The sequence below is a fragment of the Pangasianodon hypophthalmus genome, chromosome 27 (genome assembly GCF_027358585.1).
Source record: "Pangasianodon hypophthalmus isolate fPanHyp1 chromosome 27, fPanHyp1.pri, whole genome shotgun sequence".
Taxonomy (NCBI): Eukaryota; Metazoa; Chordata; class Actinopteri; order Siluriformes; family Pangasiidae; genus Pangasianodon; species Pangasianodon hypophthalmus.
The window spans coordinates 15,912,300-15,939,514 of record NC_069736.1 but is presented as its reverse complement, the minus strand read 5'-3'; the positions used below and the strand labels follow the sequence as shown (position 1 = coordinate 15,939,514).

The 27,215-nt window shown below is 38.1% G+C and overlaps 2 protein-coding genes across 8 annotated transcripts; one reads left to right on the top strand and one right to left on the bottom strand.

Annotated features, from left to right (window-relative positions):
- Positions 1–118: 118 nt before the first annotated feature.
- Positions 119–4,865, bottom strand: znhit1 (zinc finger, HIT-type containing 1). Its single transcript, XM_026921811.3, has 5 exons — positions 4,767–4,865; positions 4,269–4,439; positions 2,811–2,890; positions 1,601–1,770; positions 119–869 (listed from the first exon to the last, which is right to left on the bottom strand). The coding sequence occupies exons 1-5, from the start codon at positions 4,786–4,788 to the stop codon at positions 848–850; spliced, it is 465 nt and encodes a 154-aa protein (XP_026777612.1). The 5' UTR covers positions 4,789–4,865; the 3' UTR covers positions 119–847.
- LOC113531471 (uncharacterized) lies at positions 4,322–27,215 on the top strand. Of its 7 annotated transcripts, none has more exons than XM_053230582.1 (28): positions 4,322–4,460; positions 6,248–6,487; positions 6,989–7,182; positions 7,309–7,342; positions 7,542–7,781; positions 8,162–8,355; positions 8,550–8,583; positions 8,835–9,074; positions 9,901–10,094; positions 10,300–10,333; positions 10,584–10,823; positions 11,650–11,843; positions 12,045–12,078; positions 13,037–13,276; positions 14,106–14,299; positions 14,500–14,533; positions 14,784–15,023; positions 21,119–21,312; positions 21,503–21,536; positions 21,787–22,026; positions 22,853–23,046; positions 23,248–23,281; positions 24,132–24,371; positions 25,019–25,212; positions 25,357–25,392; positions 26,062–26,160; positions 26,254–26,298; positions 26,480–27,215. In XM_053230582.1, the coding sequence occupies exons 2-28, from the start codon at positions 6,271–6,273 to the stop codon at positions 26,546–26,548; spliced, it is 3,936 nt and encodes a 1,311-aa protein (XP_053086557.1). In that variant the 5' UTR covers positions 4,322–4,460; positions 6,248–6,270; the 3' UTR covers positions 26,549–27,215. The 7 variants fall into 7 exon arrangements, with proteins under 7 accessions (XP_053086557.1, XP_053086556.1, XP_053086555.1 ...); XM_053230581.1 differs by lacking the exon at positions 4,322–4,460 and adding an exon at positions 5,274–5,553 and having other exon boundaries at positions 26,475–27,215; XM_053230584.1 differs by lacking the exon at positions 4,322–4,460 and adding an exon at positions 5,275–5,553 and having other exon boundaries at positions 24,255–24,371.

Below are 27,215 nucleotides of genomic sequence, written 5' to 3'. Positions count from 1 at the left end.
TGTGGTACAATTCAGGATTTTTTTCTGCCTGCTCAGATTTTCTTGTTTGCATCTTTTGCAAACTGGCACCTCTGTGTTGCCTGTAAAAGGGTGTAACGTTATGAGAATACAAACAAGCATCCTTTTATAATATTTATTTACATTCGAGTTATTTCAGCATCAGTAGAGCAACAAGACAAAGTCTGAAGCAAAGGTTTACTCTAACTGGCCTATAGCTAGCCTAATGACTACATACCTACAGAAAAGACTGAAGTTTATTCATTAGAAGATCATTCTGTTGTGTATGAAACATACTTCCCTCACGATTTCCATCACACAGTGGAGTCGATGCTGTCAGATGGAAACTGACACCATGAGAAAATTTAGCTGAAGCACAAAATACCATTAGAATAAATAATTTTCAAAACAAAAGTTCAGACAAGCTAATATAGCCTTGCAGAAAGACAAAATGTTTATCTCCACATCTGTGCTAGAATACAGGGGATTGGGAGTATAATGACCAATTCCAGTGGTGTTGGAGAAACTCTGATCCTGTGAAGCTGCAGTCCAGCTGCATGGCTCTTCTAAAAAATGACGGACATCAAAGTCAGCATTTGAGATGATTGTTTCAGTCTTTTCTTGCACCATGATTATTTTGCAAGCTTTCTTGCTACCGCCATAGTGTCATTGTGCTGAGAAGTTCATCCCAAACTGCACCAAGGAACCCGGTTTCTCTTCAGGCCATACTTGAACATGAAAACGCTAAAAACCAGCGTCCTCGGCCCATCAGCACTGTAGCCCAACACACAGTTTTAATTCTAAGGTGATCGAGGGTGAAGTTGGATTTTCAACCCTCGAGTATGCAGGATCATACGGTCCACTTCAGACACCTGATTAAAAAAAAAGACAAAAGAGAATATGTCAAGTGGAACCAGAGGGTGTGACAATATGCCAGACACACTGTCAAATATTAGGCTTTTATTGTCACTTACAGATTACTTCGGCAAAAAAAAAAAGTGAAGTAGGTGTCCATCTTTTTATGCTTCACCCAGTGGTTTTTGTGAAAGTCAAAAAATTATATCATTATATACTACTCAAGCAGATGGAAGTGTAAAGAGATTGTTCACACAGTTTATTACAGTTGTATTAAATATCTAAGAATCTTGATATTTTGGACAGTATGATTAAAAATATCAATTTGCACTTCATAAATAATATCAAATAATATGAAAAAAGGATTATGCTTCCAACTCCTGGTTTAAATAAGGTTTAGAATAATGGTATGGATGATGGTAGAATACTTGGTATGGTTTAAATTAATGGTATAAATCAGTTCTTATACCTGAAGGGCGGGTTCCTGTAGATTTTCCACCTAGCCCTCACAATGGTATTATTAATATTAATAATATGGGAGTAGGGCAATATATTAGTCAATATGTCTTAAAATAGACTTATATTTCTAGGCTTAAGAGCATGTTATGTCAAATCTTTAGCAAAAATCTATCAAAGCCTTGCACAAACAGTATGGTCATAACACTGAAAATGAAAAGTCGTTGCAATGTCTAATACTTCTTATCATTTTGTATGTTTATATGTTATAAATAAACCTTGTGCGTGTTACCTGGTCTCATGATGTGTCGCTAAGCAGCGTACGCAGCAGTAGCGAGCTCCGCAGGACACACAGGTGTAGTTGGAAGGGAAGCCACACACGGCACAGAAATGACGCTGAGGAAGCTTCGATGGCTCAGCGCATGCTGTCAGATAGTTCGGACCCTCACTCACACTCAATTCCTGGACAGAGAAAGAAAGATAATTAAAGCCTCGGTCGTATTTAAAACCAAAAATGCTTCCCCTACAGCTCATCTGTAATTCCTCTCCTTTATTCCCTTCTATCCGTGCATGCTTTCATTCACAGCGGTATTTCTTTCTAATTTTTTCATCCATCCGTTCTTCTTTTCTTTCATTCCTCTTTCCCATCTTTCTTCTTTCTTTCATCCCTCTATCATTGCTTTCTGCCTTTCTTACTTGCTTTCTGTCATTTTTGCATTGTTTCCTTCATTCATCATGTCATTCTTTCTAGTCATTCATTCTTTCAACAGAGAGAGCTTTCTAGTTAGATGATTCAGTTGGAGGCAAAACTGGCCAAGTTTGTTTTTCTGCCTATAAAATACTTTGGTATCTCAACTTTAAGCAATCATAAATATTTTTTTTTACTAAAATAACATGGAAAATTTCTCATTTACTTTATAATCTTGCCTTGGCTATCTTCCTGCAAAGATCATATTGTCTAAGGAGCCAATTTAACAAACACAGTGGCACAAACACTCAGACTTCCTAAAGATGTCTAAAACCTTTCTAGCTAAGTGTGATTTCCTCACACAGTGAATGTCACGTTTTGAACAAATTGTTAGATAATTACATGCCATAGTGAAATGGACATAAACCAGATCAGTTCAGTTTATAATAAAACACTGACTGCCGCACTCAGAACAAAATCTTTAAATGTAATTTTCTGCCTTTTCACTATATAACGTTATATGAAAAAGAGAAAGATATTTTCAGGCGAGGAATGTTCAGAAATACTCAAAAAAAAAATCTCAAAATTGCACCACGTGAAGGGTTTTCCAAGGCCACCACACATACACAAAATCCACTGAAGTGCTTGTAAAATTCTATCAAACCTGTGGCTATTTGTGGCGATCTATCTTCCTACAGAATTCAGTTCCAAATCTATTCCACCTCAGTGAGTTACTTGATTATTATTTGCTTTGCTGGATTTGGGCTGAAACGCTATACTATACAAAGGATAGAGTTTGTGTTCGATGCCTCACCTCCTCCTCGAGCAGGGCCTGGAAATTTTTCCGGAAACGTTGCTTGAAATGGTCACCTCTGGTCTTCTTCCTCCGTTTCCCTTAAAAAACACAGACGTGCCAAGTTAAAGAAAAGGGGGAGAGGCAAAACATCTACTATGAGATCTCATATGTGAACAGATGCCAACACATTACTGGGAGTTATTTCAATTACTGACTCAGCATATGTAGTACACATGGAATTTTTAGTGTGATGCCAAACATACATCATGGAGACACACCCATTTGTACAAATTGATAATAGCAATTACTACAGACGTCCTTTGGGCTGGCAACATTACTCAGTAGGCATATGTCTGGAAATCTTCCCCGTTGCAGGATTTCATGTTTTTGGGGTTTGTTGTGTATGTATATAACCACTAAAGACACATACACAGCCACTAATATCAAAAGCTATAAAGGTTATTATTTTTTTTTATTTGGTGCATCAGAGATGTTTATCATTATCAGGAGATGTTTACTGTCTTTCCTAGATACTAGACGATCGTTTTGTCTATCACTTTCGTACCATCGGAATGAAGGATTCTTCCTTTCCAGTGGTGAGACACTTCAACAGCGACGGATGTAACATTAATGACATCTCAGTGTGCATCGCCAGCTGTTATTATGGGAGCAATGAAGTGAGGAAACGTAAGGTGAAAGAGCTCATGTACTCTCTCAGAACTTGAAAAAACCCAAGGAACGGATGTTACCTTTTAACTACACAGCATTAAGCATTTTGAATATTCACTGGTTTCACCACAACCTCAGAAGCTCTCTGATGAAGGACTTTTGTCCAAAACGCTCTGTTTCACTGGAAACTTTGTGCTCCCGTAAATACCATTATAACTTCCGACTTACATACATACAAGGCATTTGTAGAGATTTTATAATCAATATTTTCACTATCACCTTGTGTGTTTGTAAAATGGTTGCGTAATGCCGTAAACCCGTGACATCTTTAGACTAAGTTATCATACTGTGAATATTTCAAACCGCTACAGCCCTACTCCAAAGGGACCTCCCTGCTGAAAAAAAGAAAAAGAAACCATCACAGAAATTCATATGGTCTCCACTACAAATACCATTACAAACCATCAGCTCTTAACCATTAAAACCATTACTGGTCCTTAATGGTATCCATTAGACATAACATGCCACCAATAGAAGGCAACAAATGACCAGTAGAGACCCACAGGGACCATTAGAGCTTCCATTAAAACCAATACAATTCCCATTATAACCATTAAAACCATTAGGTGAAGGTTTCTATTGTATTTTTTTTTTAAACAGGGCTGTATGGGAGGTTTACCTCAGTTCACGTGTGAAAAGGTATAAAATAGTAAAACAGAAAAACAGTAAAAGGGAAGCACGTGCTGGGAACGAGTCTTTATAATGAGATTAGGAAGCAGAACCGGAGCAGTGTGAACGCGTCTGTACCGGGTTCGTCATTCTCATCGAAATGCGGCAGGCGCTTCACGGGCGGCGGGAGGCTCGCGTGCGGATCGTCCTGGAAGTTGTCCTTCTCGAGCGCCTCGAGCTGCCGCGTGAGCCTCCGCTGCCGAGTCGCTACATCCAGCACGCGCCGCTGGCCCGGGTCCTGAGAGCGCACTGAGGCAACACAAACATCAGGTAGCACGTTTTATTACATATCCGTAAAGTCATGTACATCGACAAAACATACAGTTTTTGTTTTTCAATTACGTAGATAATTCATCTAGCATTTAAAATCCGGGTTCAATAGTACTGACTAAACAATCTGGCTAACTCTAGCTAACGGAGTAGCATTTTAATTAGCAAAATAAATAAATAAGTGCGTTACAGTTTAAATAATGTTTTACCTAGCTAGCTAACAAACCTTCAAACAGACTATAGAAACCATGTTATCAATAGTAGCCCAACAGAATAAACAAAAACACAAAACATAAACAGACCTACCTGCTATTTTCTTCTCCGCCATTTTCAAGAAATCCCGCTACGGCGACCTGAAGAGGACAAATCAGATGCGTTTCGTAAAAGCCACCGCGATTGTATTTCGAATATTTCTCTAGTCTGATTTAATGTCTTATATTAAACTCTGCACTTGAAATAAATAACAGAATCTTTTTTTTTTCAGATTCAAGATCCAAAGTTATGTGATGTAATATACTACTTCTCATATAAAGATATTATATAAAGAATACTGAACTGAGTATAGGATATTTTTATTGGGTAAATAGCCTAAGTGCAAAATGTTCTATAGTAACAACTTTAATAAAAAAACTATAAAATAAAAAAAATGATGCAGTTGTGCATGTTTAGAAGAAGCTTTTATTTGTTACAGATACATTTATTATCACCCTTGTTCCTTGCTATTTATAACTTGTCTTAAGCTAATTAAATTAAACAACAAGAAAACCAATAAAAACTGTGAATGATTCTAAGGAATGAAATGAAATGACCTTGTATATCTTTTATGTTTCTCCTCCATGCTGTAGTTTCGGTTTAATGAATGAATGAAAAGGATAAAAGTCTATGAAACAGATTTGTCCTGAATTGAAGTGTAAGGAAATCATCAGTCTCAGCTCAGAAGCAAAAGTGAAAGTAACATCTTGCCGACAAACCACCTCTGAAGCACACACAGTAAAAAGTCGTGAATTTAGCTTATCTATTAAAATTCTCATTTTAATATTTACATGAAAGGAAATGGCGACAGCAGGCCAGAATTGCAGTGATCAGACAGAGGGTATGGAAAGTCATGTATTGTTTGTTTTTTGTTATTTTTTTTTTATATACTCATTGTGTTCCAGTGTGCTGTTTTAAGTTTTGGTTTTCATTTCGTTGATCCGAAACGTTGTCATTTGGTTTTCTCAAGATAGTCCTTTCAAATATTTATAAAACTACCTAATGATTGGAGTGACATTTAGCCCTTGTATTTTTTACAACATTTTTCAACAGTGGATTTAAGACAGCAATTCATTTAAAATGTGCAAATGCATCTCAGGCTACAGTTTCATTTTTAACCCACAAGGTTTCTTTATTGCATTTTGCTCTTAAATGGGGAGTTGAAAGGAACAGGCTTGAGGAATTCTTTGCATAGAAGTACTAAATACACAAAATGTGGTTAACCAACATTCATGCTAATGATACAAGATATTTTTAAATCAATAATTTACTTTCAATCTCTACCTTCAGTGTGACTTCATCAGTCAATAGCACATTATCAGTGAAAATAAAGAAACAGCAGTAGGAGAAGTTACTTTTCTTCTACACATAAACTTTGGAAAATGCCACTTTCTAAGTGCTGTAGATTTTTGAGAGGTTTTATTATTGTTTTAAGTTAAGGTTGTTGTGAAGAACATGCATGTTTGTAAGTGTAATTTGCACCTGCTGGTTAAAAGTCATTCTTTTATCAAATTTCTGTTGTTTAAAATATATAGCTCATGAGCATACAGCTAACCAGATGTTGAAGCATCCTCTTCTACAACACTTCACTCTAATAACTGGAAACACATTTGGATGTGATGTGGGCATAGAGATGAAACTTCAGGAACTAATACCAGGTCTGCAGAAGGTGCAGAAGGTGGAGGAGTGTGATTTCATTCTGGTTTTCTGCCCCGTTGTTCCACAAGCTGGGACTGACATTGAAGCAGCAGTGATGAAGCTTAGTACCCTACCAGGTAAAACACTCATTATTTCACCACATGTGGAATCAATTAATTATAGCTCTGTGGAACAGTAGCCTAAATTGGCAATTCTCGGCTCTGGAGTAAGTCAGAGTTTTTTTTTTTTTTGTGCTATATGTGATGTAGAACATTGGTTTTAAAAGACTAAAGGTTTTAGAAAGTTTGCAAGTATCCAGTGTCTTTACTACTATTTATAGTATTTAATTAAATGATATTTTAATGTATATTTAATGTAAATCATTTACATTTCAAAAATGTAATAGTTTAATTCCATTTTATGTAATTTATTTACTGTTCAGAGAACATATTGAGGCAGGGAGCTTGTTTACAGCAGTGCCAGGTTAAAAAAAGGGAAGGCATAAATTCTAAGAGAATTGTAAGGTTCTGTGCCAGTGACTGATAAGTTGTGAGTTTAAATAAATGTTCCAGTGACTGATTTAATGATGGAGAAATGCTGAATCCATTAAACTCCTTCTCAAATATCTCCATCAAAAGGGAGCAAACCTGCTGTTCTGGTAGTGCTTCATCTCACATCTGATCCAGAGCTTATTGTACCAGACAGCAGCAGAGCTGTAAAGAGAGAGAATATGATCACAGTCGACTGTCTGTTCCATGAAGATCAGGGATTACTGCAATGTTCTCGAAACAATGAAGCACTGTCCAAAGTTATAAACTGGCTTAATCCGGAGGTGTGGATTTCATTTTTTTTCTTAAATTATGGAGATTTTTATATTGTACAACAAAATTAGATAGGGAAACCTTTACATATTAACTCTCAAAAACAGTTGAAAATGTTCTAACAATATATTTTACAGGTCATTTTGGCAAGAACACCAAGAAAAAGTCCAAGTAAGTTACATTGTTACAGCCAGTTTATTATGTAAAATGTAATACCACCACATATTTCATGTATTGAATGCTTTTTCAGTTTGAAACTCTTGATTTATTAGCCTCTTGAAATACAGCTAACATAGTCCTAAGGATCAATTATATTATGTTGACTGATCAATTGGTGTTTCTCTGCACACTGCAATTTATTTTGCGTTAGCTCATGAGCACGCAGCTAACCAGATGTTGAAGCATCCTCTTCTAAAACACTTCACTCTTACAAGTGGAAACACATTTGGATGGGATGTGGGCATAGAGATGAAACTTCAGGAACTAATACCAGGTCTGCAGAAGGTGCAGAAGTTGGAGGAGTGTGATTTAATTCTGGTTTTCTGCCCTGTTGTTCCACAAGCTGGGACTGACATTAAAGCAGCGGTGAAGAAGCTTAGTACCCTACCAGGTAAAACACTCATTATTTCACCACATGCCTGTACATATATAGAATCAGTGTGGAATCAATAAATTATAGCTCTGTGGAGCAGTAGCCTAAATTGGCAATTCTCGGCTCTTGAGTAAAACATCTTTTACTTTCTGTTTGTGGAATTGCTGAGTTTAGATGGCCATCTATTTGAACCCATTCCAATTGAAAATTTGGAATTGTGACCTTGTATTTTTCCAGATGTTTTCTTTAGATCCAAAATAAACAGTAACACCTCAGTACTTAAGGTTCTGTGCCAGTGACTGATAAGTTGTGAGTTTAAATAAATGTTCCAGTGATTAATTTAATGATGCAGAAATGCTGAATCCATTAAACTCCTTCTCAAATATCTCCATCAAAAGGTAACAAACCTGCAGTTCTGGTAGTGCTTCATCTCACATCTGATCCAGAGCTTACTGTACCAGACAGCAGCAGAGCTGTAAACAGAGAGAATATGATCACAGTCGACTGTCTGTTCCATGAAGATCAGGGATTACTGCCATGTTCTCGAAACAATGAAGCACTGTCCAAAGTTATAAACTGGCTTATTCCTGAGGTGAGGGTTTCCCTTTTCTTTTTTCTAAACTTATAGTGGGATTTTTAATATTGATTTTGAATACCAATGCAGTATATCTTTATAAGAGTACACAAAATTAAATAGGGCAATCTTTATATTTTAACTTTCAAAAACAGCTGAAATTTTTTCTGAATGTGTCCGTAGTAATATTACTAACAAGATATATTTTACAGGACATTTTGGAAAGGACACCAAGAAATAGTCCAAGTAAGTCACATTGTTACAGCCAGTTCATTATGTACAATGTAACACCACATAATTTGGTTTATTTTGTCTTTTGTCAGTATTAGACTGTGTTGTGTTATTTGCTTCATGGAAGAGTACTGATAAAGTGATTTTTTTTGTTCAATAGTTAGGCCAAATCATTCAGTAGAGGTGAAATAGTTCCAGGACTCAATGATATTATGTTGACTGATCATTTGGTGTTTCTCTGAACTCTGCAATTTGCTTTTCTTTAGCTCATGAGCATACATCTAACCAGATGTTGAAGCATCATCTTCTAAAACACTTCACTCTTACAAGTGGAAACAAATTAGGGTGTGATGTGGATATAGAGAGAAAACTTCAATATCTAATACCAGGTCTGCAGAAGGTGCAGAAGGTGGAGGAGTGTGATTTCATTCTGGTTTTCTGCCCTGTTGTGTCACGAGCTGGAACTGACATCGAAGCAGCAGTGAGGAAGCTTAGTACCCTACCAGGTAAAACACTCATTATTTCAGTAACGTCCTGCTGATTAACATGTACAGAGTCAGTGTGGGATCAAGAAAGTGTAGCTCTATAGAACAGCAGAAAAATCAGCACATATCAGCTCCTGAGAAAGGAAAAGTTGTTGTGCTATATGTGATGTAGAACATTGGCTTTAAAAGACGTAAGGTTTCAAGTTTGCAAGTATCCAGTGTCTTTTCTATTATTTATAGTATTTAGTTTTACATTCAATTCATTTACTTTCCGATTAAATGATATTTTAATGTATATGTAGTGTAAATCATTTACATTTCAAAAATAATTTAATTCCATTTTATGTATTTTTTACTTTTCAGAGAACATATTGAGGCAGGGAGCTTGCTTACAGCAGTGCCAGGTTAAAAAAAGGGAAGGCGTAAATTATAAGAGAGAAGGAGAGAATAAAGAATAATTAAATGAGTAAAGAAAATAATGCATAAAATCTTTTGTCTTTATTCTGAATCCTGCCAAGGTTATTTATTTATTTATTTATATTCCATTTTATATTTGTCCGAAGTGAAAGTGTACAATATGTGAAACATCTTTTACTTTCTGTTTGTGGGATTGCTGAGTTTAGATGGCCATCTATTTGAACCAATTCCAACTGAAAATCTGGAATTGTGACCTTGTATTTTTCCAGATGTTTTCTTTAGATCCAAAATAAACAGTAACACCTCAGTACTTAAGGTTCTGTGCCAGTGACTGATAAGTTGTGAGTTTAAATAAATGTTCCAGTGATTAATTTAATGATGCAGAAATGCTGAATCCATTAAACTCCTTCTCAAATATCTCCATCAAAAGGTAACAAACCTGCAGTTCTGGTAGTGCTTCATCTCACATCTGATCCAGAGCTTACTGTACCAGACAGCAGCAGAGCTGTAAACAGAGAGAATATGATCACAGTCGACTGTCTGTTCCATGAAGATCAGGGATTACTGCCATGTTCTCGAAACAATGAAGCACTGTCCAAAGTTATAAACTGGCTTATTCCTGAGGTGAGGGTTTCCCTTTTCTTTTTTCTAAACTTATAGTGGGATTTTTAATATTGATTTTGAATACCAATGCAGTATATCTTTATAAGAGTACACAAAATTAAATAGGGCAATCTTTATATTTTAACTTTCAAAAACAGCTGAAATTTTTTTCTGAATGTGTCAGTAGTAATATTACTAACATTTGCTAACAAGATATATTTTACAGGACATTTTGGAAAGGACGCCAAGAAAAAGTCCAAGTAAGTCACATTGTTACAGCCAGTTAATTATGCACAATGTAACACCACATCATTTGGTTTATTTTGTCTTTTGTCAGTATTAGACTGTGTTGTGTTATTTGCTTCATGGAAGAGTACTGATAAAGTGATTTTTTTGTTCAATAGTTAGGCCAAATCATTCAGTAGAGGTGAAATAGTTCCAGGAATCAATGATATTATGTTGACTGATCATTTGGTGTTTCTCTGAACTCTGCAATTTGTTTTTCTTTAGCTCATGAGCATACAGCCAACCAGATGTTGAAGCGTCATCTTCTAAAACACTTCACTCTTACAAGTGGAAACACATTAGGGTGTGATGTGGATATAGAGAGAAAACTTCAATATCTAATACCAGGTCTGCAGAAGGTGCAGAAGGTGGAGGAGTGTGATTTCATTCTGGTTTTCTGCCCTGTTGTGTCACGAGCTGGAACTGACATCGAAGCAGCAGTGAGGAAGCTTAGTATCCTACCAGGTAAAACACTCATTATTTCTGTAAAGTCCTGCTGATTAACATGTACAGAGTCAGTGTGGGATCAAGAAAGTATAGCTCTATGGAAAAACAGAAAAATCAGCACATATCAGCTCCTGAGAAAGGAAAAGTTGTTGTGCTATATGTGATGTAGAACATTGGCTTTAAAAGACGTAAGGTTTCAAGTTTGCAAGTATCCAGTGTCTTTTCTATTATTTACAGTATTTAGTTTTACATTCAATTCATTTACTTTCCGATTAAATGATATTTTAATGTATATGTAGTGTAAATCATTTACATTTCACAAATAATTTAATTCCATTTTATGTATTTTTTACTTTTCACAGAACATATTGAGGCAGGGAGCTTGCTTACAGCAGTGCCAGGTTAAAAAAAGGGAAGGCGTAAATTATAAGAGAAAAGGAGAGAATAAAGAATAATTAAATGAGTAAAGAAAATAATGCATAAAATCTTTTGTCTTTATTCTGAATCCTGCCAAGGTTATTTATTTATTTATTTATATTCCATTTTATTTTTGTCCAAAGTGAAAGTGTACAATATGTGAAACATCTTTTACTTTCTGTTTGTGGAATTGCTGAGTTTAGATGGCCATCTATTTGAAACAATTCCAACTGAAAATCTGGAATTGTGACCTTGTATTTTTCCAGATGTTTTCTTTAGATCCAAAATAAACAGTAACACCTCAGTACTTAAGGTTCTGTGCCAGTGACTGATAAGTTGTGAGTTTAAATAAATGTTCCAGTGATTAATTTAATGATGCAGAAATGCTGAATCCATTAAACTCCTTCTCAAATATCTCCATCAAAAGGTAACAAACCTGCAGTTCTGGTAGTGCTTCATCTCACGTTTGATCCAGAGCTTACTGTACCAGACAGCAGCAGAGCTGTAAAGAGAGAGAATATGATCACAGTCGACTGTCTGTTCCATGAAGATCAGGGATTACTGCCATGTTCTCGAAACAATGAAGCACTGTCCAAAGTTATAAACTGGCTTATTCCTGAGGTGAGGGTTTCCCTTTTCTTTTTTCTAAAGGTGAATCTGTAGATTGATTTTGATTACCAATGCAGTATATATTTATAGGTTTGTAGTGCAATAAAATGGGGTAAGCTTTATATTTTAGCTCTAAAAATAACAGTTGAAAAATATCTACGAAAGAGTCATTAGTGATCTTATTAAATTTTGCTGACAGTATATATTTTGCAGGGCATTTTGAACAAGCCACCAAGAAAACGTCCATGTAAGTCACATTTTTATGGGTAGTTTATTATGTACAAGGGAATACACTCACATATTTAGTTAATGTAGTGTTTAGGTTTTAATTTAAGACTCTTGGTTAATTAGCTTTTTTCTTTTTACTTTTATTGTTCAGTAATTAGCCCTAATAATTAATTACTCCTAAAATCCATGCTAAAGGCACAGGAACATTAAGGACATTCTAAAGATTTACTTAAAATATTTTACTTTCAGTCTATAATTGGGTAACATGGTTTCAAAGTGACCTCATCAATCAAAATCATAATATAACTGAAAATAAAGAAAAAAGAATAAGAGAACTTTTTTCTTCTGCAGACGATCTTTGAAAAATAATGTGTACTAAGTACTGCATATTTTATTTTATTTTCTTTTGGTGGGGGGGGGGGGTGGGGGGTGGGGGGTGGGGGGTATTGTTAATGTTTTAAATTAAGATTGTGACCGTTTCAGCATTTTTTCAATTATCCATTGGAAATAAAGAAAAAAGTATGAGATAACATCTTTCTTTCCCCATCATTTTAAGAAAACTCAGATGATACAACTTGCTATGGAACATGTGCCTTGTGGAATATTCCAAATATTTCACAGGTGTTCAGGTGTTCAGGGTTGAGTGAATGCTGTGGAACTAAAATGTACATTTTTTCACAACCTGCAATGGAAAAGGATGTTTCAGGAATGAGATCTTAATAAACTAATAAGATTTTTTGAAGTATTTTAATGATTATATTTCAAGGAAAAGTGGTTTTATAGATTTTATTAATGTTTAAAGTTATTTACCTGAAACATGCACATATGCTGTTGTGAAAGACTATTTATCTGTCATTAAGATGTTCAATAATTAGCCCAAATCATCCAATAGAGGTGAAATAGTTCCACAAATCAATGATATTATGTTGACTGATCATTTGGTGTTTCTCTGAACTCTGCAATTTGCTTTTCTTTAGCTCATGAGCATACATCTAACCAGATGTTGAAGCATCATCTTCTAAAACACTTCACTCTTACAAGTGGAAACACATTAGGATGTGATGTGGATATAGAGAGAAAACTTCAAAATCTAATACCAGGTCTGCAGAAGGTGCAGAAGGTGGAGGAGTGTGATTTCATTCTGGTTTTCTGCCCTGTTGTGTCACGAGCTGGAACTGACATCGAAGCAGCAGTGAGGAAGCTTAGTATCCTACCAGGTAAAACACTCATTATTTCTGTAAAGTCCTGCTGATTAACATGTACAGAGTCAGTGTGGGATCAAGAAAGTATAGCTCTATGGAAAAACAGAAAAATCAGCACATATCAGCTCCTGACAAAGGAAAAGTTGTCGTGCTATATGTGATGTAGAACATTGGCTTTAAAAGACGTAAGGTTTCAAGTTTGCAAGTATCCAGTGTCTTTTCTATTATTTACAGTATTTAGTTTTACATTCAATTCATTTACTTTCCGATTAAATGATATTTTAATGTATATGTAGTGTAAATCATTTACATTTCACAAATAATTTAATTCCATTTTATGTATTTTTTACTTTTCAGAGAACATATTGAGGCAGGGAGCTTGCTTACAGCAGTGCCAGGTTAAAAAAGGGAAGGCGTAAATTATAAGAGAGAAGGAGAGAATAAAGAATAATTAAATGAGTAAAGAAAATAATGCATAAAATCTTTTGTCTTTATTCTGAATCCTGCCAAGGTTATTTATTTATTTATTTATTTATTTTGCATTTTATATTTGTCCGAAGTGAAAGTGTACAATATGTGAAACATCTTTTACTTTCTGTTTGTGGGATTGCTGAGTTTAGATGGCCATCTAATTGAAACAATTCCAACTGAAAATCTGGAATTGTGACCTTGTATTTTTCCAGATGTTTTCTTTAGATCCAAAATAAACAGTAACACCTCAGTACTTAAGGTTCTGTGCCAGTGACTGATAAGTTGTGAGTTTAAATAAATGTTCCAGTGATTAATTTAATGATGCAGAAATGCTGAATCCATTAAACTCCTTCTCAAATATCTCCATCAAAAGGTAACAAACCTGCAGTTCTGGTAGTGCTTCATCTCACATCTGATCCAGAGCTTATTGTACCAGACAGCAGCAGAGCTGTAAACAGAGAGAATATGATCACAGTCGACTGTCTGTTCCATGAAGATCAGGGATTACTGCCATGTTCTCGAAACAATGAAGCACTGTCCAAAGTTATAAACTGGCTTATTCCTGAGGTGAGGGTTTCTCTTTTTTTCTAAACTTATAGTGGGATTTTTAATATTGATTTTGATTACCAATGCAGTATATCTTTATAAGAGTACACAAAATTAAATAGGGCAATCTTTATATTTTAACTTTCAAAAACAGCTGAAATTTTTTCTGAATGTGTCCGTAGTAATATTACTAACATTTGCTAACAAGATATATTTTACAGGACATTTTGGAAAGGACGCCAAGAAAAAGTCCAAGTAAGTCACATTGTTACAGCCAGTTAATTATGTACAATGTAACACCACATAATTTGGTTTATTTTGTCTTTTGTCAGTATTAGACTGTCTTGTGTTATTTGCTTCATGGAAGAGTACTGATAAAGTGATTTTTTTGTTCAATAGTTAGGCCAAATCATTCAGTAGAGGTGAAATAGTTCCAGGAATCAATGATATTATGTTGACTGATCATTTGGTGTTTCTCTGAACTCTGCAATTTGTTTTTCTTTAGCTCATGAGCATACAGCTAACCAGATGTTGAAGCATCATCTTCTAAAACACTTCACTCTTACAAGTGGAAACACATTAGGATGTGATGTGGATATAGAGAGAAAACTTCAAAATCTAATACCAGGTCTGCAGAAGGTGCAGAAGGTGGAGGAGTGTGATTTCATTCTGGTTTTCTGCCCTGTTGTGTCACGAGCTGGAACTGACATCGAAGCAGCAGTGAGGAAGCTTAGTACCCTACCAGGTAAAACACTCATTATTTCAGTAACGTCCTGCTGATTAACATGTACAGAGTCAGTGTGGGATCAAGAAAGTATAGCTCTATGGAAAAACAGAAAAATCAGCACATATCAGCTCCTGAGAAAGGAAAAGTTGTCGTGCTATATGTGATGTAGAACATTGGCTTTAAAAGATGTAAGGTTTCAAGTTTGCAAGTATCCAGTGTCTTTTCTACTATTTATAGTATTTAGTTTTACATTCAATTCATTTACTTTCCGATTAAATGATATTTTAATGTATATGTGTAACGAGGAGTCAACAGAATGGGGATCCATTAGCAGCGTTTTAATAAAAGGCAGACACAGTCGTACAGGCGTGGTCGGGCAACAGCGAAACAGGGTAATCAGAGGCAAAACAAAGGCAGAGTGATCAAACAGGCAGATGGTCAGGGCAGGCAGCAAAGAATCAGAAACGAGAAGGAACAGTCCGAGGTCAGGGCAGGCAGCAAAGAATCAGAAACGAGAAGAAACAGTCCAAGGTCAAACACAGTAATCCAACAGAGAAGATATAAACGCTCAGAAATGTTAGCCGGGGCAAAACAAGACTTCGCAATGAGTGAGCGAGAGGCGGAGGCTTAAGTAGTCCCGGTAATAGGCTGCAGGTGAGCTCGTAATCAGTGCTGGGTGCGGGGTGATGGGAAATGTAGTTTCGAGGGGAAAGTCAATACTCGGGTGATGGTGACCTCTGGTGACGATCAGGGGGAACCACAGAGGCCGGATTCGTTACAGAGCCCCCCTCCTGCGAGCGGCTCCTGACGTGAGAAGGCAGACGACGCCGGGGTCTTCCGCGAGGACGAGGGGCCGGTTTATCCGGATGGGTCCTGTGGAAGTCAGTAGTAAGAGACGGGTCAAGAATGTCCTTGGCATCGACCCAGGACCTCTCCTCCGGTCCGTACCCCTCCCAGTCCACGAGATATTGCAAGACTCCTCCCCGGCGCCGAGAGTTTAAGATTTCCTGCACCTGATACGCCTCCTCACCGTCGATGATGAGGGGAGGGGGTCCCTGGTTCCGGGCCTCATCTAGGTCGTCCGCCCTTCTCGGAGCACCAGCGGCCTTGAGCAGGGAGACATGAAAAGTGGGTGAGATACGATATTGTGGAGGTAAAGCCAAACGATAAGAAACAGGGGTTATTTGTTTAATGACTTTGAAAGGACCCACGTACCTGGGACTGAGTTTGTGGCAGGGTAGTTGGAGCCGGAGGTCGCTAGTGGAGAGCCAGACCCATGATCCCGGGACATACTCAGGGTTGGGACGTCGGTGGTGATCTGCCTGTTCCTTCTGTCTCCTGATGGCGCGTTGGAGATGGGTATGGGCCTCGTTCCAGGTGGTTTCACTCCTCCTGAACCAGTCATTAACTGCAGGTAATTCTGTGGGCTCCCCGGACCAGGGAAAGAGAGGTGGTTGGAACCCCAGCACGCATTGGAAGGGTGTAAGCCCGGTGGATTGTTTGCGCAGGGAATTTTGCGCGTATTCTGCCCAAAACAGATATCGGCTCCAATCAGCTTGGTTGCGGTGACAGTAGGATCTTAGGAAGCGGGTGATCTCTTGGTTGAGCCGCTCGGTTTGCCCATTGGATTCAGGATGGTAGCCCGAGGTAAGGCTTATGTTAATGTTGAGACGTTTGAAGAAGGCTGTCCATACGTGAGAAGTGAACTGAGGGCCTCTGTCCGAGACGATATCTTCAGGGAGTCCGTAGAAGCGGAACACATAACTGCACATAACTGTTTCTAGGGCTGTGGGTAGTTTGGGTAAGGGTATTAGGCGACAGGACTTAGAGAAGCGGTCAACCACAGTAAGAATGGTGGTATTGCCTCTGGAGTTGGGGAGGTCGGTGACGAAGTCGATGGCGATGTGGGACCAGGGTCTCTGAGGGATGGGTAGAGGCTGGAGCAAACCTGCCGGTAACTGTTTGGAGGATTTGGTGGCGTTGCAAGTTACACAGTTCTTAATGTATGCAATGGTGTCAGTACGGAGTGAGGGCCACCAGAATTTGTTGGTGAGGAGTTGGATGGAAGCCGTTATTCCGGGGTGTCCGGAGCCGGGGAGGTCATGAGCCAGTTGAATAGCTCTGTTCCTCAGGGAAAGAGGTACAAAGGTCCTATTAGGAGGACATGCAGCCGGTATGGGATCGGTGCCCTGTGTCTCCGCAATTTCGGTCATGATGTCCCACTGCACTGGTGCCACGATGAGAGTGGTAGGTAAGATGGGATCGGGAGAAAGGGGTTCGTAAGCGGACTCAAACTGGCGAGAAAGCGCATCTGCTTTGGTGTTCTTGGAACCTGGACGATAAGTTACTGTGAACTGGAAACGTGTGAAGAACAACACCCACCTAGCCTGTCGGTGATTGAGTCTTTTTGCAGAGCGGAGATATTCCAGATTGCGATGGTCGGTGAGAACCGAGAAGGGAAATTTGGCTCCCTCAAGCCAATGTCGCCACTCCTCCAGCGCCGCCTTCATAGCCAATAGTTCGCGGTTCCCCACATCATAATTCTGTTCCGCTTGGTTAAGCTTGCGAGAGAAGTAGGCACAGGGGAAGAGTTTGGGTGGACTGCCATGACGTTGCGAAAGAATGGCCCCGACGCCTGTGCTGGAGGCATCTACCTCCACTATGAATTCGCGTTCAGGATCAGGGTGATGGAGTATAGGTGCAGTAGAGAACCGTTCCTTGAGGTGATTAAAGGCTCTGTCGGCTACGGGCGACCAGGTTAAGCGTCCTCCTCTCCTCTTGGTCATTGAAGTCAGGGGGCCTGCGATGGAGCTGAAGTCTCTGATGAATCGTCTGTAGAAGTTGGCGAATCCAAGGAATCTCTGCATCTCCTTAACAGTCGTAGGTTGGGGCCAGTTCAGGACGGCCTGCACTTTACGATCGTCCATCGCCACTCCCTCAGGACTGACCACATATCCCAGGAACGTGGTGGAAGTCTGGTGAAATTCACATTTCTCTGCTTTAGCATATAACTGGTGGGAGATCAAACGTTGTAGTACGGCTCTGACATGGTGAATGTGTGTTTCAAGAGAGGCGGAGTAGATGAGAATGTCATCCATGTAGACGATGACCCATCTATTCAGCATGTCACGGAATACATCGTTTATGAATGCCTGGAAGACTGAGGGACTGTTGACGAGGCCGAACGGCATGACCCGGTACTCATAGTGCCCAGAAGTGGTGGAGAAGGCGGTCTTCCACTCGTCCCCCTCCTTTATGCGAATCAGATTGTAGGCATTGCGCAGATCGAGCTTGGTGAAGTATTTGGTGGAGCGAAGCTGCTCTAGAGCCGGTGGAACTAGAGGTAAGGGATACCGGAACTTGACAGTTACTTCATTTAAACCTCTATAATCAATACAGGGCCGAAGACCCCCATCTCTCTTTTTGACAAAGAAGAATCCGGCGGAAGCAGGAGACGTAGATGGAACGATGAAGCCCTTAGCCAGTTCTTCCTCAATGTAGGCTTTCATGGCTTCAGTCTCTGGTTGCGAAAGAGGGAAGATTCTACCTCTGGGTGGTGTAGAACCAGGGAGCAGCTCGATGGCGCAGTCGCTAGACCGGTGTGGCGGTAATTGGGCAGCGTTGGACTTGCTGAATGCCTCAGCTAGATCAGCATACTCCGAAGGAAGGTTGGCTGAGGGCGGAGGGTCCTTCTTAACGATGACTGCTTTAAGTGACGTTGGTTCCAGGATCTGAAGACACTGTACAAAACACTTGGCCGACCAGTGAATGATTTGACCCTCAGTCCATGAGATCTGTGGTTCGTGGAGCTGAAGCCAGGGTAGTCCAAGAATAACTGGGTTATTGGGAGCTTGTATGATGAAGAAACGAATGGTTTCTGAGTGCATGGCGCCAGTAGTCAGGCAGATGTCATTGGTGGTGTGTAGGACCTGACCGGCGCCCAGAGGTCTTCCGTCTAACGCTGCCACTGCCAAAGGAGATTTACAAGGTATGAGAGGGAGGTCATGAGCTTTGGCGAAACCCGCATCAATAAAATTTCCTGCTGCTCCAGAATCGATTAGAGCCATTGTCTCTACCATCCCATTACTAAAGGCTAATTTAACAGGTACCTTAATACACTTTGAAATATGAGATGATTGACTCACCGCAGAGGGAGCGTGTTGCTTGGGTCTTGTGGGGCAGGAAGCTTTCACATGACCGGCTTGGCCGCAGTAGAGGCAGAGGTTTCTACGATAACGGCGCTCTCTTTCCTCAGGGGAGATACGAGCGTGCCCCACCTGCATCGCCTCTTGCTCAGGCATTAGCGGAGGGCTCGGTGAACGAAGCGCCGAACCCCTGCTGGGTCTCCTAGAGCGAATTAGATTGTCAATGCGAATGGCAAGATTAATCAGCTGATCTAAGGTCTTGCCCTCATCTCGACAGGCGAGCTCAGCCTGTAGCTCCAGGTTTAGACCCTTGCGGAAAAGCAGCTTTAAGGGGTCATCAGACCATCCGGTTTGTGCAGCCAGTGTGCGAAATGATAGGGCAAAATCCGCCGCCGTTTTTTCCCCCTGACGCAGCTTGAGAATTTGTTCACCGGCTCCGTCTCCTCCTTCGGGCAGATCAAACACCTCTCGGAATCGCTGCAAAAACGCCTCGAACGAGGGAAAGGCTGGTCGAGTGAAATTCCACACGGCGGTGGCCCAGTCTAACGCCTTGCCAGACAGGAGAGAGCAGACAAAAGCGATGCGACTCTCTTCCGTGGGATATAGCGCCGGCTGCTGCGAGACAAACAAGGAGCATTGGAGCAGAAAGCCCTTACACTTCGCCGGTGTGCCGTCGAACTTTTCCGGGTAAGCTAAGCGAGGGCTAGCCGTAGCATGACTCGGGGGAGGTGCTTGGGGTGCTGGCTCTACCGACGGTGAGGCAGATTCGGAAGGAGGTAGCCGTATCGCTTGCAAAGTTTTTACTAATTCCTCCGTGAGTGATGTGAGACGGGCTAGCTGTTGTTGATGGGCGGCTAGTACGTTAGCCTGGGCAGAGACTTCGGTAGAGAGTCTGTAGACCGCTGCTGGATCGAGAGGCGGCGAAGTCTTCTGTAACGAGGAGTCAACAGAATGGGGATCCATTAGCAGCGTTTTAATAAAAGGCAGACACAGTCGTACAGGCGTGGTCAGGCAACAGCGAAACAGGGTAATCAGAGGCAAAACAAAGGCAGAGTGATCAAACAGGCAGATGGTCAGGGCAGGCAGCAAAGAATCAGAAACGAGAAGGAACAGTCCGAGGTCAGGGCAGGCAGCAAAGAATCAGAAACGAGAAGAAACAGTCCAAGGTCAAACACAGTAATCCAACAGAGAAGATATAAATGCTCAGAAATGTTAGCCGGGGCAAAACAAGACTTCGCAATGAGTGAGCGAGAGGCGGAGGCTTAAGTAGTCCCGGTAATAGGCTGCAGGTGAGCTCGTAATCAGTGCTGGGTGCGGGGTGATGGGAAATGTAGTTTCGAGGGGAAAGTCAATACTCGGGTGATGGTGACCTCTGGTGACGATCAGGGGGAACCACAGAGGCCGGATTCGTTACAATATGTAGTGTAAATCATTTACATTTCACAAATAATTTAATTCCATTTTATGTATTTTTTACTTTTCAGAGAACATATTGAGGCAGGGAGCTTGCTTACAGCAGTGCCAGGTTAAAAAAAGGGAAGGCGTAAATTGTAAGAGAGAAGGAGAGAATAAAGAATAATTAAATGAGTAAAGAAAATAAGGCATAAAATCTTTTGTCTTTATTCTGAATCCTGCCAAGGTTATTTATTTATTTATTTATATTCCATTTTATTTTTGTCCAAAGTGAAAGTGTACAATATGTGAAACATCTTTTACTTTCTGTTTGTGGGATTGCTGAGTTTAGATGGCCATCTAATTGAACCAATTCCAACTGAAAATCTGGAATTGTGACCTTGTATTTTTCCAGATGTTTTCTTTAGATCCAAAATAAACAGTAACACCTCAGTACTTAAGGTTCTGTGCCAGTGACTGATAAGTTGTGAGTTTAAATAAATGTTCCAGTGATTAATTTAATGATGCAGAAATGCTGAATCCATTAAACTCCTTCTCAAATATCTCCATCAAAAGGTAACAAACCTGCAGTTCTGGTAGTGCTTCATCTCACGTTTGATCCAGAGCTTACTGTACCAGACAGCAGCAGAGCTGTAAAGAGAGAGAATATGATCACAGTCGACTGTCTGTTCCATGAAGATCAGGGATTACTGCCATGTTCTCGAAACAATGAAGCACTGTCCAAAGTTATAAACTGGCTTATTCCTGAGGTGAGGGTTTCTCTTTTTTTCTAAACTTATAGTGGGATTTTTAATATTGATTTTGATTACCAATGCAGTATATCTTTATAAGAGTACACAAAATTAAATAGGGCAATCTTTATATTTTAACTTTCAAAAACAGCTGAAATTTTTTCTGAATGTGTCCGTAGTAATATTACTAACAAGATATATTTTACAGGACATTTTGGAAAGGACACCAAGAAATAGTCCAAGTAAGTCACATTGTTACAGCCAGTTAATTATGTACAATGTAACACCGCATAATTTGGTTTATTTTGTCTTTTGTCAGTATTAGACTGTGTTGTGTTATTTGCTTCATGGAAGAGTACTGATAAAGTGATTTTATTGTTCAATAATTAGGCCAAATCATTCAGTAGAGGTGAAATAGTTCCAGGAATCAATGATATTATGTTGACTGATCATTTGGTGTTTCTCTGAACTCTGCAATTTGTTTTTCTTTAGCTCATGAGCATACAGCCAACCAGATGTTGAAGCATCATCTTCTAAAACACTTCACTCTTACAAGTGGAAACACATTAGGATGTGATGTGGATATAGAGAGAAAACTTCAAAATCTAATACCAGGTCTGCAGAAGGTGCAGAAGGTGGAGGAGTGTGATTTCATTCTGGTTTTCTGCCCTGTTGTGTCACGAGCTGGAACTGACATCGAAGCAGCAGTGAGGAAGCTTAGTATCCTACCAGGTAAAACACTCATTATTTCAGTAACGTCCTGCTGATTAACATGTACAGAGTCAGTGTGGGATCAAGAAAGTGTAGCTCTATAGAACAGCAGAAAAATCAGCACATATCAGCTCCTGAGAAAGGAAAAGTTGTTGTGCTATATGTGATGTAGAACATTGGCTTTAAAAGACGTAAGGTTTCAAGTTTGCAAGTATCCAGTGTCTTTTCTATTATTTACAGTATTTAGGTTTACATTCAATTCATTTACTTTCCGATTAAATGATATTTTAATGTATATGTAGTGTAAATCATTTACATTTCACAAATAATTTAATTCCATTTTATGTATTTTTTACTTTTCAGAGAACATATTGAGGCAGGGAGCTTGCTTACAGCAGTGCCAGGTTAAAAAAAGGGAAGGCGTAAATTATAAGAGAGAAGGAGAGAATAAAGAATAATTAAATGAGTAAAGAAAATAAGGCATAAAATCTTTTGTCTTTATTCTGAATCCTGCCAAGGTTATTTATTTATTTATTTATATTCCATTTTATTTTTGTCCAAAGTGAAAGTGTACAATATGTGAAACATCTTTTACTTTCTGTTTGTGGGATTGCTGAGTTTAGATGGCCATCTATTTGAACCAATTCCAACTGAAAATCTGGAATTGTGACCTTGTATTTTTCCAGATGTTTTGTTTAGATCCAAAATAAACAGTAACACCTCAGTACTTAAGGTTCTGTGCCAGTGACTGATAAGTTGTGAGTTTAAATAAATGTTCCAGTGATTAATTTAATGATGCAGAAATGCTGAATCCATTAAACTCATTCTCAAATATCTCCATCAAAAGGTAACAAACCTGCAGTTCTGGTAGTGCTTCATCTCACGTTTGATCCAGAGCTTACTGTACCAGACAGCAGCAGAGCTGTAAACAGAGAGAATATGATCACAGTCGACTGTCTGTTCCATGAAGATCAGGGATTACTGCCATGTTCTCGAAACAATGAAGCACTGTCCAAAGTTATAAACTGGCTTAATCCTGAGGTGAGGGTTTCCCTTTTCTTTTTTCTAAAGGTGAATCTGTAGATTGATTTTGATTACCAATGCAGTATATATTTATAGGTTTGTAGTGCAATAAAATGGGGTAAGCTTTATATTTTAGCTCTAAAAATAACAGTTGAAAAATGTCTATGAAAGAGTCATTAGTGATCTTATTAAATTTTGCTGACAGTATATATTTTGCAGGGCATTTTGAACAAGCCACCAAGAAAACGTCCATGTAAGTCACATTTTTATGGGTAGTTTATTATGTACAAGGGAATACACTCACATATTTAGTTAATGTAGTGTTTAGGTTTTAATTTAAGACTCTTGGTTAATTAGCTTTTTTCTTTTTACTTTTATTGTTCAGTAATTAGCCCTAATAATTAATTACTCCTAAAATCCATGCTAACGGCACAGGAACATTAAGGACATTCTAAAGATTTACTTAAAATATTTTACTTTCAGTCTATAATTGGGTAACATGGTTTCAAAGTGACCTCATCAATCAAAATCATAATATAACTGAAAATAAAGAAAAAAGAATAAGAGAACTTTTTTCTTCTGCAGACGATCTTTGAAAAATAATGTGTACTAAGTACTGCATATTTTATTTTATTTTTTTTTGGTGGGGGGAGGGGGGTATTGTTAATGTTTTAAATTAAGATTGTGACCGTTTCAGCATTTTTTCAATTATCCAATTATTCCAATTATTATTCCAAATATTTCACAGGTGTTCAGGTGTTCAGGGTTGAGTGAATGCTGTGGAACTAAAATGTACATTTTTTCACAACCTGCAATGGAAAAGGATGTTTCAGGAATGAGATCTTAATAAACTAATAAGATTTTTTGAAGTATTTTAATGATTATATTTCAAGGAAAAGTGGTTTTATAGATTTTATTAATGTTTAAAGTTATTTACCTGAAACATGCACATATGCTGTTGTGAAAGACTCTTTATCTGTCATTAAGATGTTCAATAATTAGCCCAAATCATCCAATAGAGGTGAAATAGTTCCACAAATCAATTATATTATGTTGACTGATCATTTAGTGTTTCTCTGAACTCTGCAACTAATTTTCTTTAGCTCATGAGCATACAGCTAACCAGATGTTGAAGCGTCATCTTCTAAAACACTTCACTCTTACAAGTGGAAACACATTAGGGTGTGATGTGGATATAGAGAGAAAACTTCAATATCTAATACCAGGTCTGCAGAAGGTGCAGAAGTTGGAGGAGTGTGATTTCATTCTGGTTTTCTGCCCTGTTGTTTCACGAGCTGGAATTGACATCGAAGCAGCAGTCAGGATGCTTAGTACTCTACCAGGTAAAACACTCATTATTTCTGTAAAGTCCTGTTATTTAACATATATCTGGAATCAAGAATGTATAGCTCTGTTCAACAGTAGCCTAAACTGGCTTATTGGCTCTTGCGTGAGACAGTTTTCTTTTTTGTTGTTGTTGTTGTTGTTGTATGTGATGTAAAGCAGAGGCTTTAAATGAGAGAAGGTTTCATCAACTTTGTTATTATCCAGTGTCTCTTCGATGGACTCTACTATCAAAAAGACATTTATATGTAAATAAAAAAATTCACAAAAATTTATGTAATTTATTTACATGGGAGGGGAGTTCTAATTTACAAAAATTACCAGACATAAATTATAATGATGAGAAAATAAAGAGAATGATTAAATGATTAAACAAAATCTGACATAACCTCATTTGTCTTAATTTTGAATCTTGCCAAGAGTTTATTTATCTTTTATATTTGTCCAAAATTAATGTTTCCCATATGAGAATATTTTGCTTTCTTATTTGTGGAATTGCTAAAGGTTAGAAGTTTCTTTTGATCCAAAATAATCAGTGAAATAACAGTGCTTAACAGCTTGTGCTAGTTCAAGTAAATTTTTTCAGTCACTGATTTCATGATGCAGAAATGATAAATCCACTTAAGTGAAATGTCTCCATCAAAAGGTAACAAACCTGCAGTTCTGGTAGTGCTTCATCACACGTTTGATCCAGAGCTTATTGTACCAGACAGCAGCAGAGCTGTAAAGAGAGAGAATATGATCACAGTCGACTGTCTGTTCCATGAAGATCAGGGATTACTGCAGTGCAGGAAGAATAATGAGGTCTTTACTCTAGTTTCACAATGGATTGAAACTCAGGTATGTTTGCTTTTCAAATTTCAATTCCTCAAATTTTAAAAACATCTCCCAACTTTCCTGCCATTGTTGCACTTGTTGCACTTTTTGGTACAATATACTTTTTATATATAATATGATGATTATTAATTTTTTTCTGGTAAACAGATATTACCAAAGACAAAGAAAGGGATTATGTCAAATGTAAGTAACTTGGAAACTTTTATGGTGCCTCTGAGTTGACGTTAATTTTTTTAGTAAGTTGTGGCCACAAATTTATTCATTGAGGCCATTACTAACTAACTCTTGGCCACAAATTATTATGTTTTGGTCACAAGATGGCAAAATTGTAGCCACAACTTGTGATCATGACTTAATATATTGTGGAATTTCATACTGTGGCAACAATAGGCTAATTTAATTGAGCTCTCTGATGTTTACCTATATTAAAATACAACAGTAGCCACAAGTATTTTATGGTCACAAAATAGATAGATGAGAAATAACAAGAATAGATAGATTAATTTGTAAACTTAATTTGTGGCCACAATATGTTAATTCTTGGCCACGCTTCATTAAAAATTATCACCATATCACCTTAAAGGCTCTGTAACAAACAGCATTCAAAACGGAAAAGGATTTCTGTTGGAAACTTCCCGAGGTCACTTCCTGTGTGGATCCTCATAAATTCTAGATATTTATAGCAGTAACTTTAAAAATGATTGCTCTTAGAAAAATGTAGAAATCACCTTCAAATCCTGCTGCTGCTGCTGGTGGTTTGCTTGGTGTTTCTGTTTGTTCCTTCTTATGTACTGTACCTTAGGTTCAGTGTTCAACCCTTTGTAGCTGTGGCTTTTTTGTGTGTGTTTGCAGGTTGATGAAAATCCCAAAAAGAATGACCAAACTAACAAATTCAGTTTTAATTCATTTAAACTAAGTTCTAATCACCTGGGATTCAGGAGCATTATACCAGTGAGAAGCATCTGATTCCTTTATTTTTTGTAAACTACTGAAAAACCTGAGTACATAACATTTTAATATGACTGTGAATGTTGATTTATTCAGAAAGCGTGGTCTCCAGTGGGCTGGATCGGTTCAAAGAACTTGACAGTATGTAACTTTTTATAACTACTTACCTGAGTAAATATAAAGCAGGATGAATGTTAAATTATTGCACAAATGTAAGAATAAGCAATATATAAAAAGACTAAACATATTAAACATATAAAAGATTAAACATATGCTTTAGCTGTAACATTTGCTTTATTTCTCTTCATCTAAATGAGTATAGAAAAAAGAAAACATGAATGATGAAACCAGAGAAGACCACATCCTGCCTGGACCATCTGCCAGACCCTGAAGGATCTCTGATTCTTCTCAAGATCTTTTTTTTGGAGTAGCACTGACCAACCCACTATTACACACATAGTTTTAATGAATCACCAGTACAATAAGAAAATATAAACATAAAATGTAACTTTTAACTGCCTGCATTCTGACTAATGTTCTTATTACTGCTGAGTATTAGGACTTTCTCCATGCCTAGTGTTTATTTGTGGTTCTCGCTATTCTTCCTACAACTATCTTGCATCCTGTTTTTGATAAGTGGACACTGTAATGGACTTTATGATAAATTCAATGGATAAATGAAATAAGGATTAATTATAATAAGCAGTATATTATTATTATTTAATAAAATCATATGTATTATGTAATAATAAATATGTAAGGAATAAATCACTATGGGGGCATGTTGCTATATTAATGACAGGTTGTATGTTGCAGCATGACGGGAAGTGGAGTTACGGTTATCACTCCAAAGTTGATTATTTACCTATAACAGCACATCTGGAAGTGTTTTCTTTCTCCTATACCACAGCAACTGGCCATCACTGACCATTTTTTATTAGTTAAATACTGACACATCATAATTTGTATCCACTTATAGTGTGAAAAAAAACAACAACATTAAATCTTCATGTTATCACTTATATTGAAGCAGTTCTATAACAGCTATAAAAAGTCAT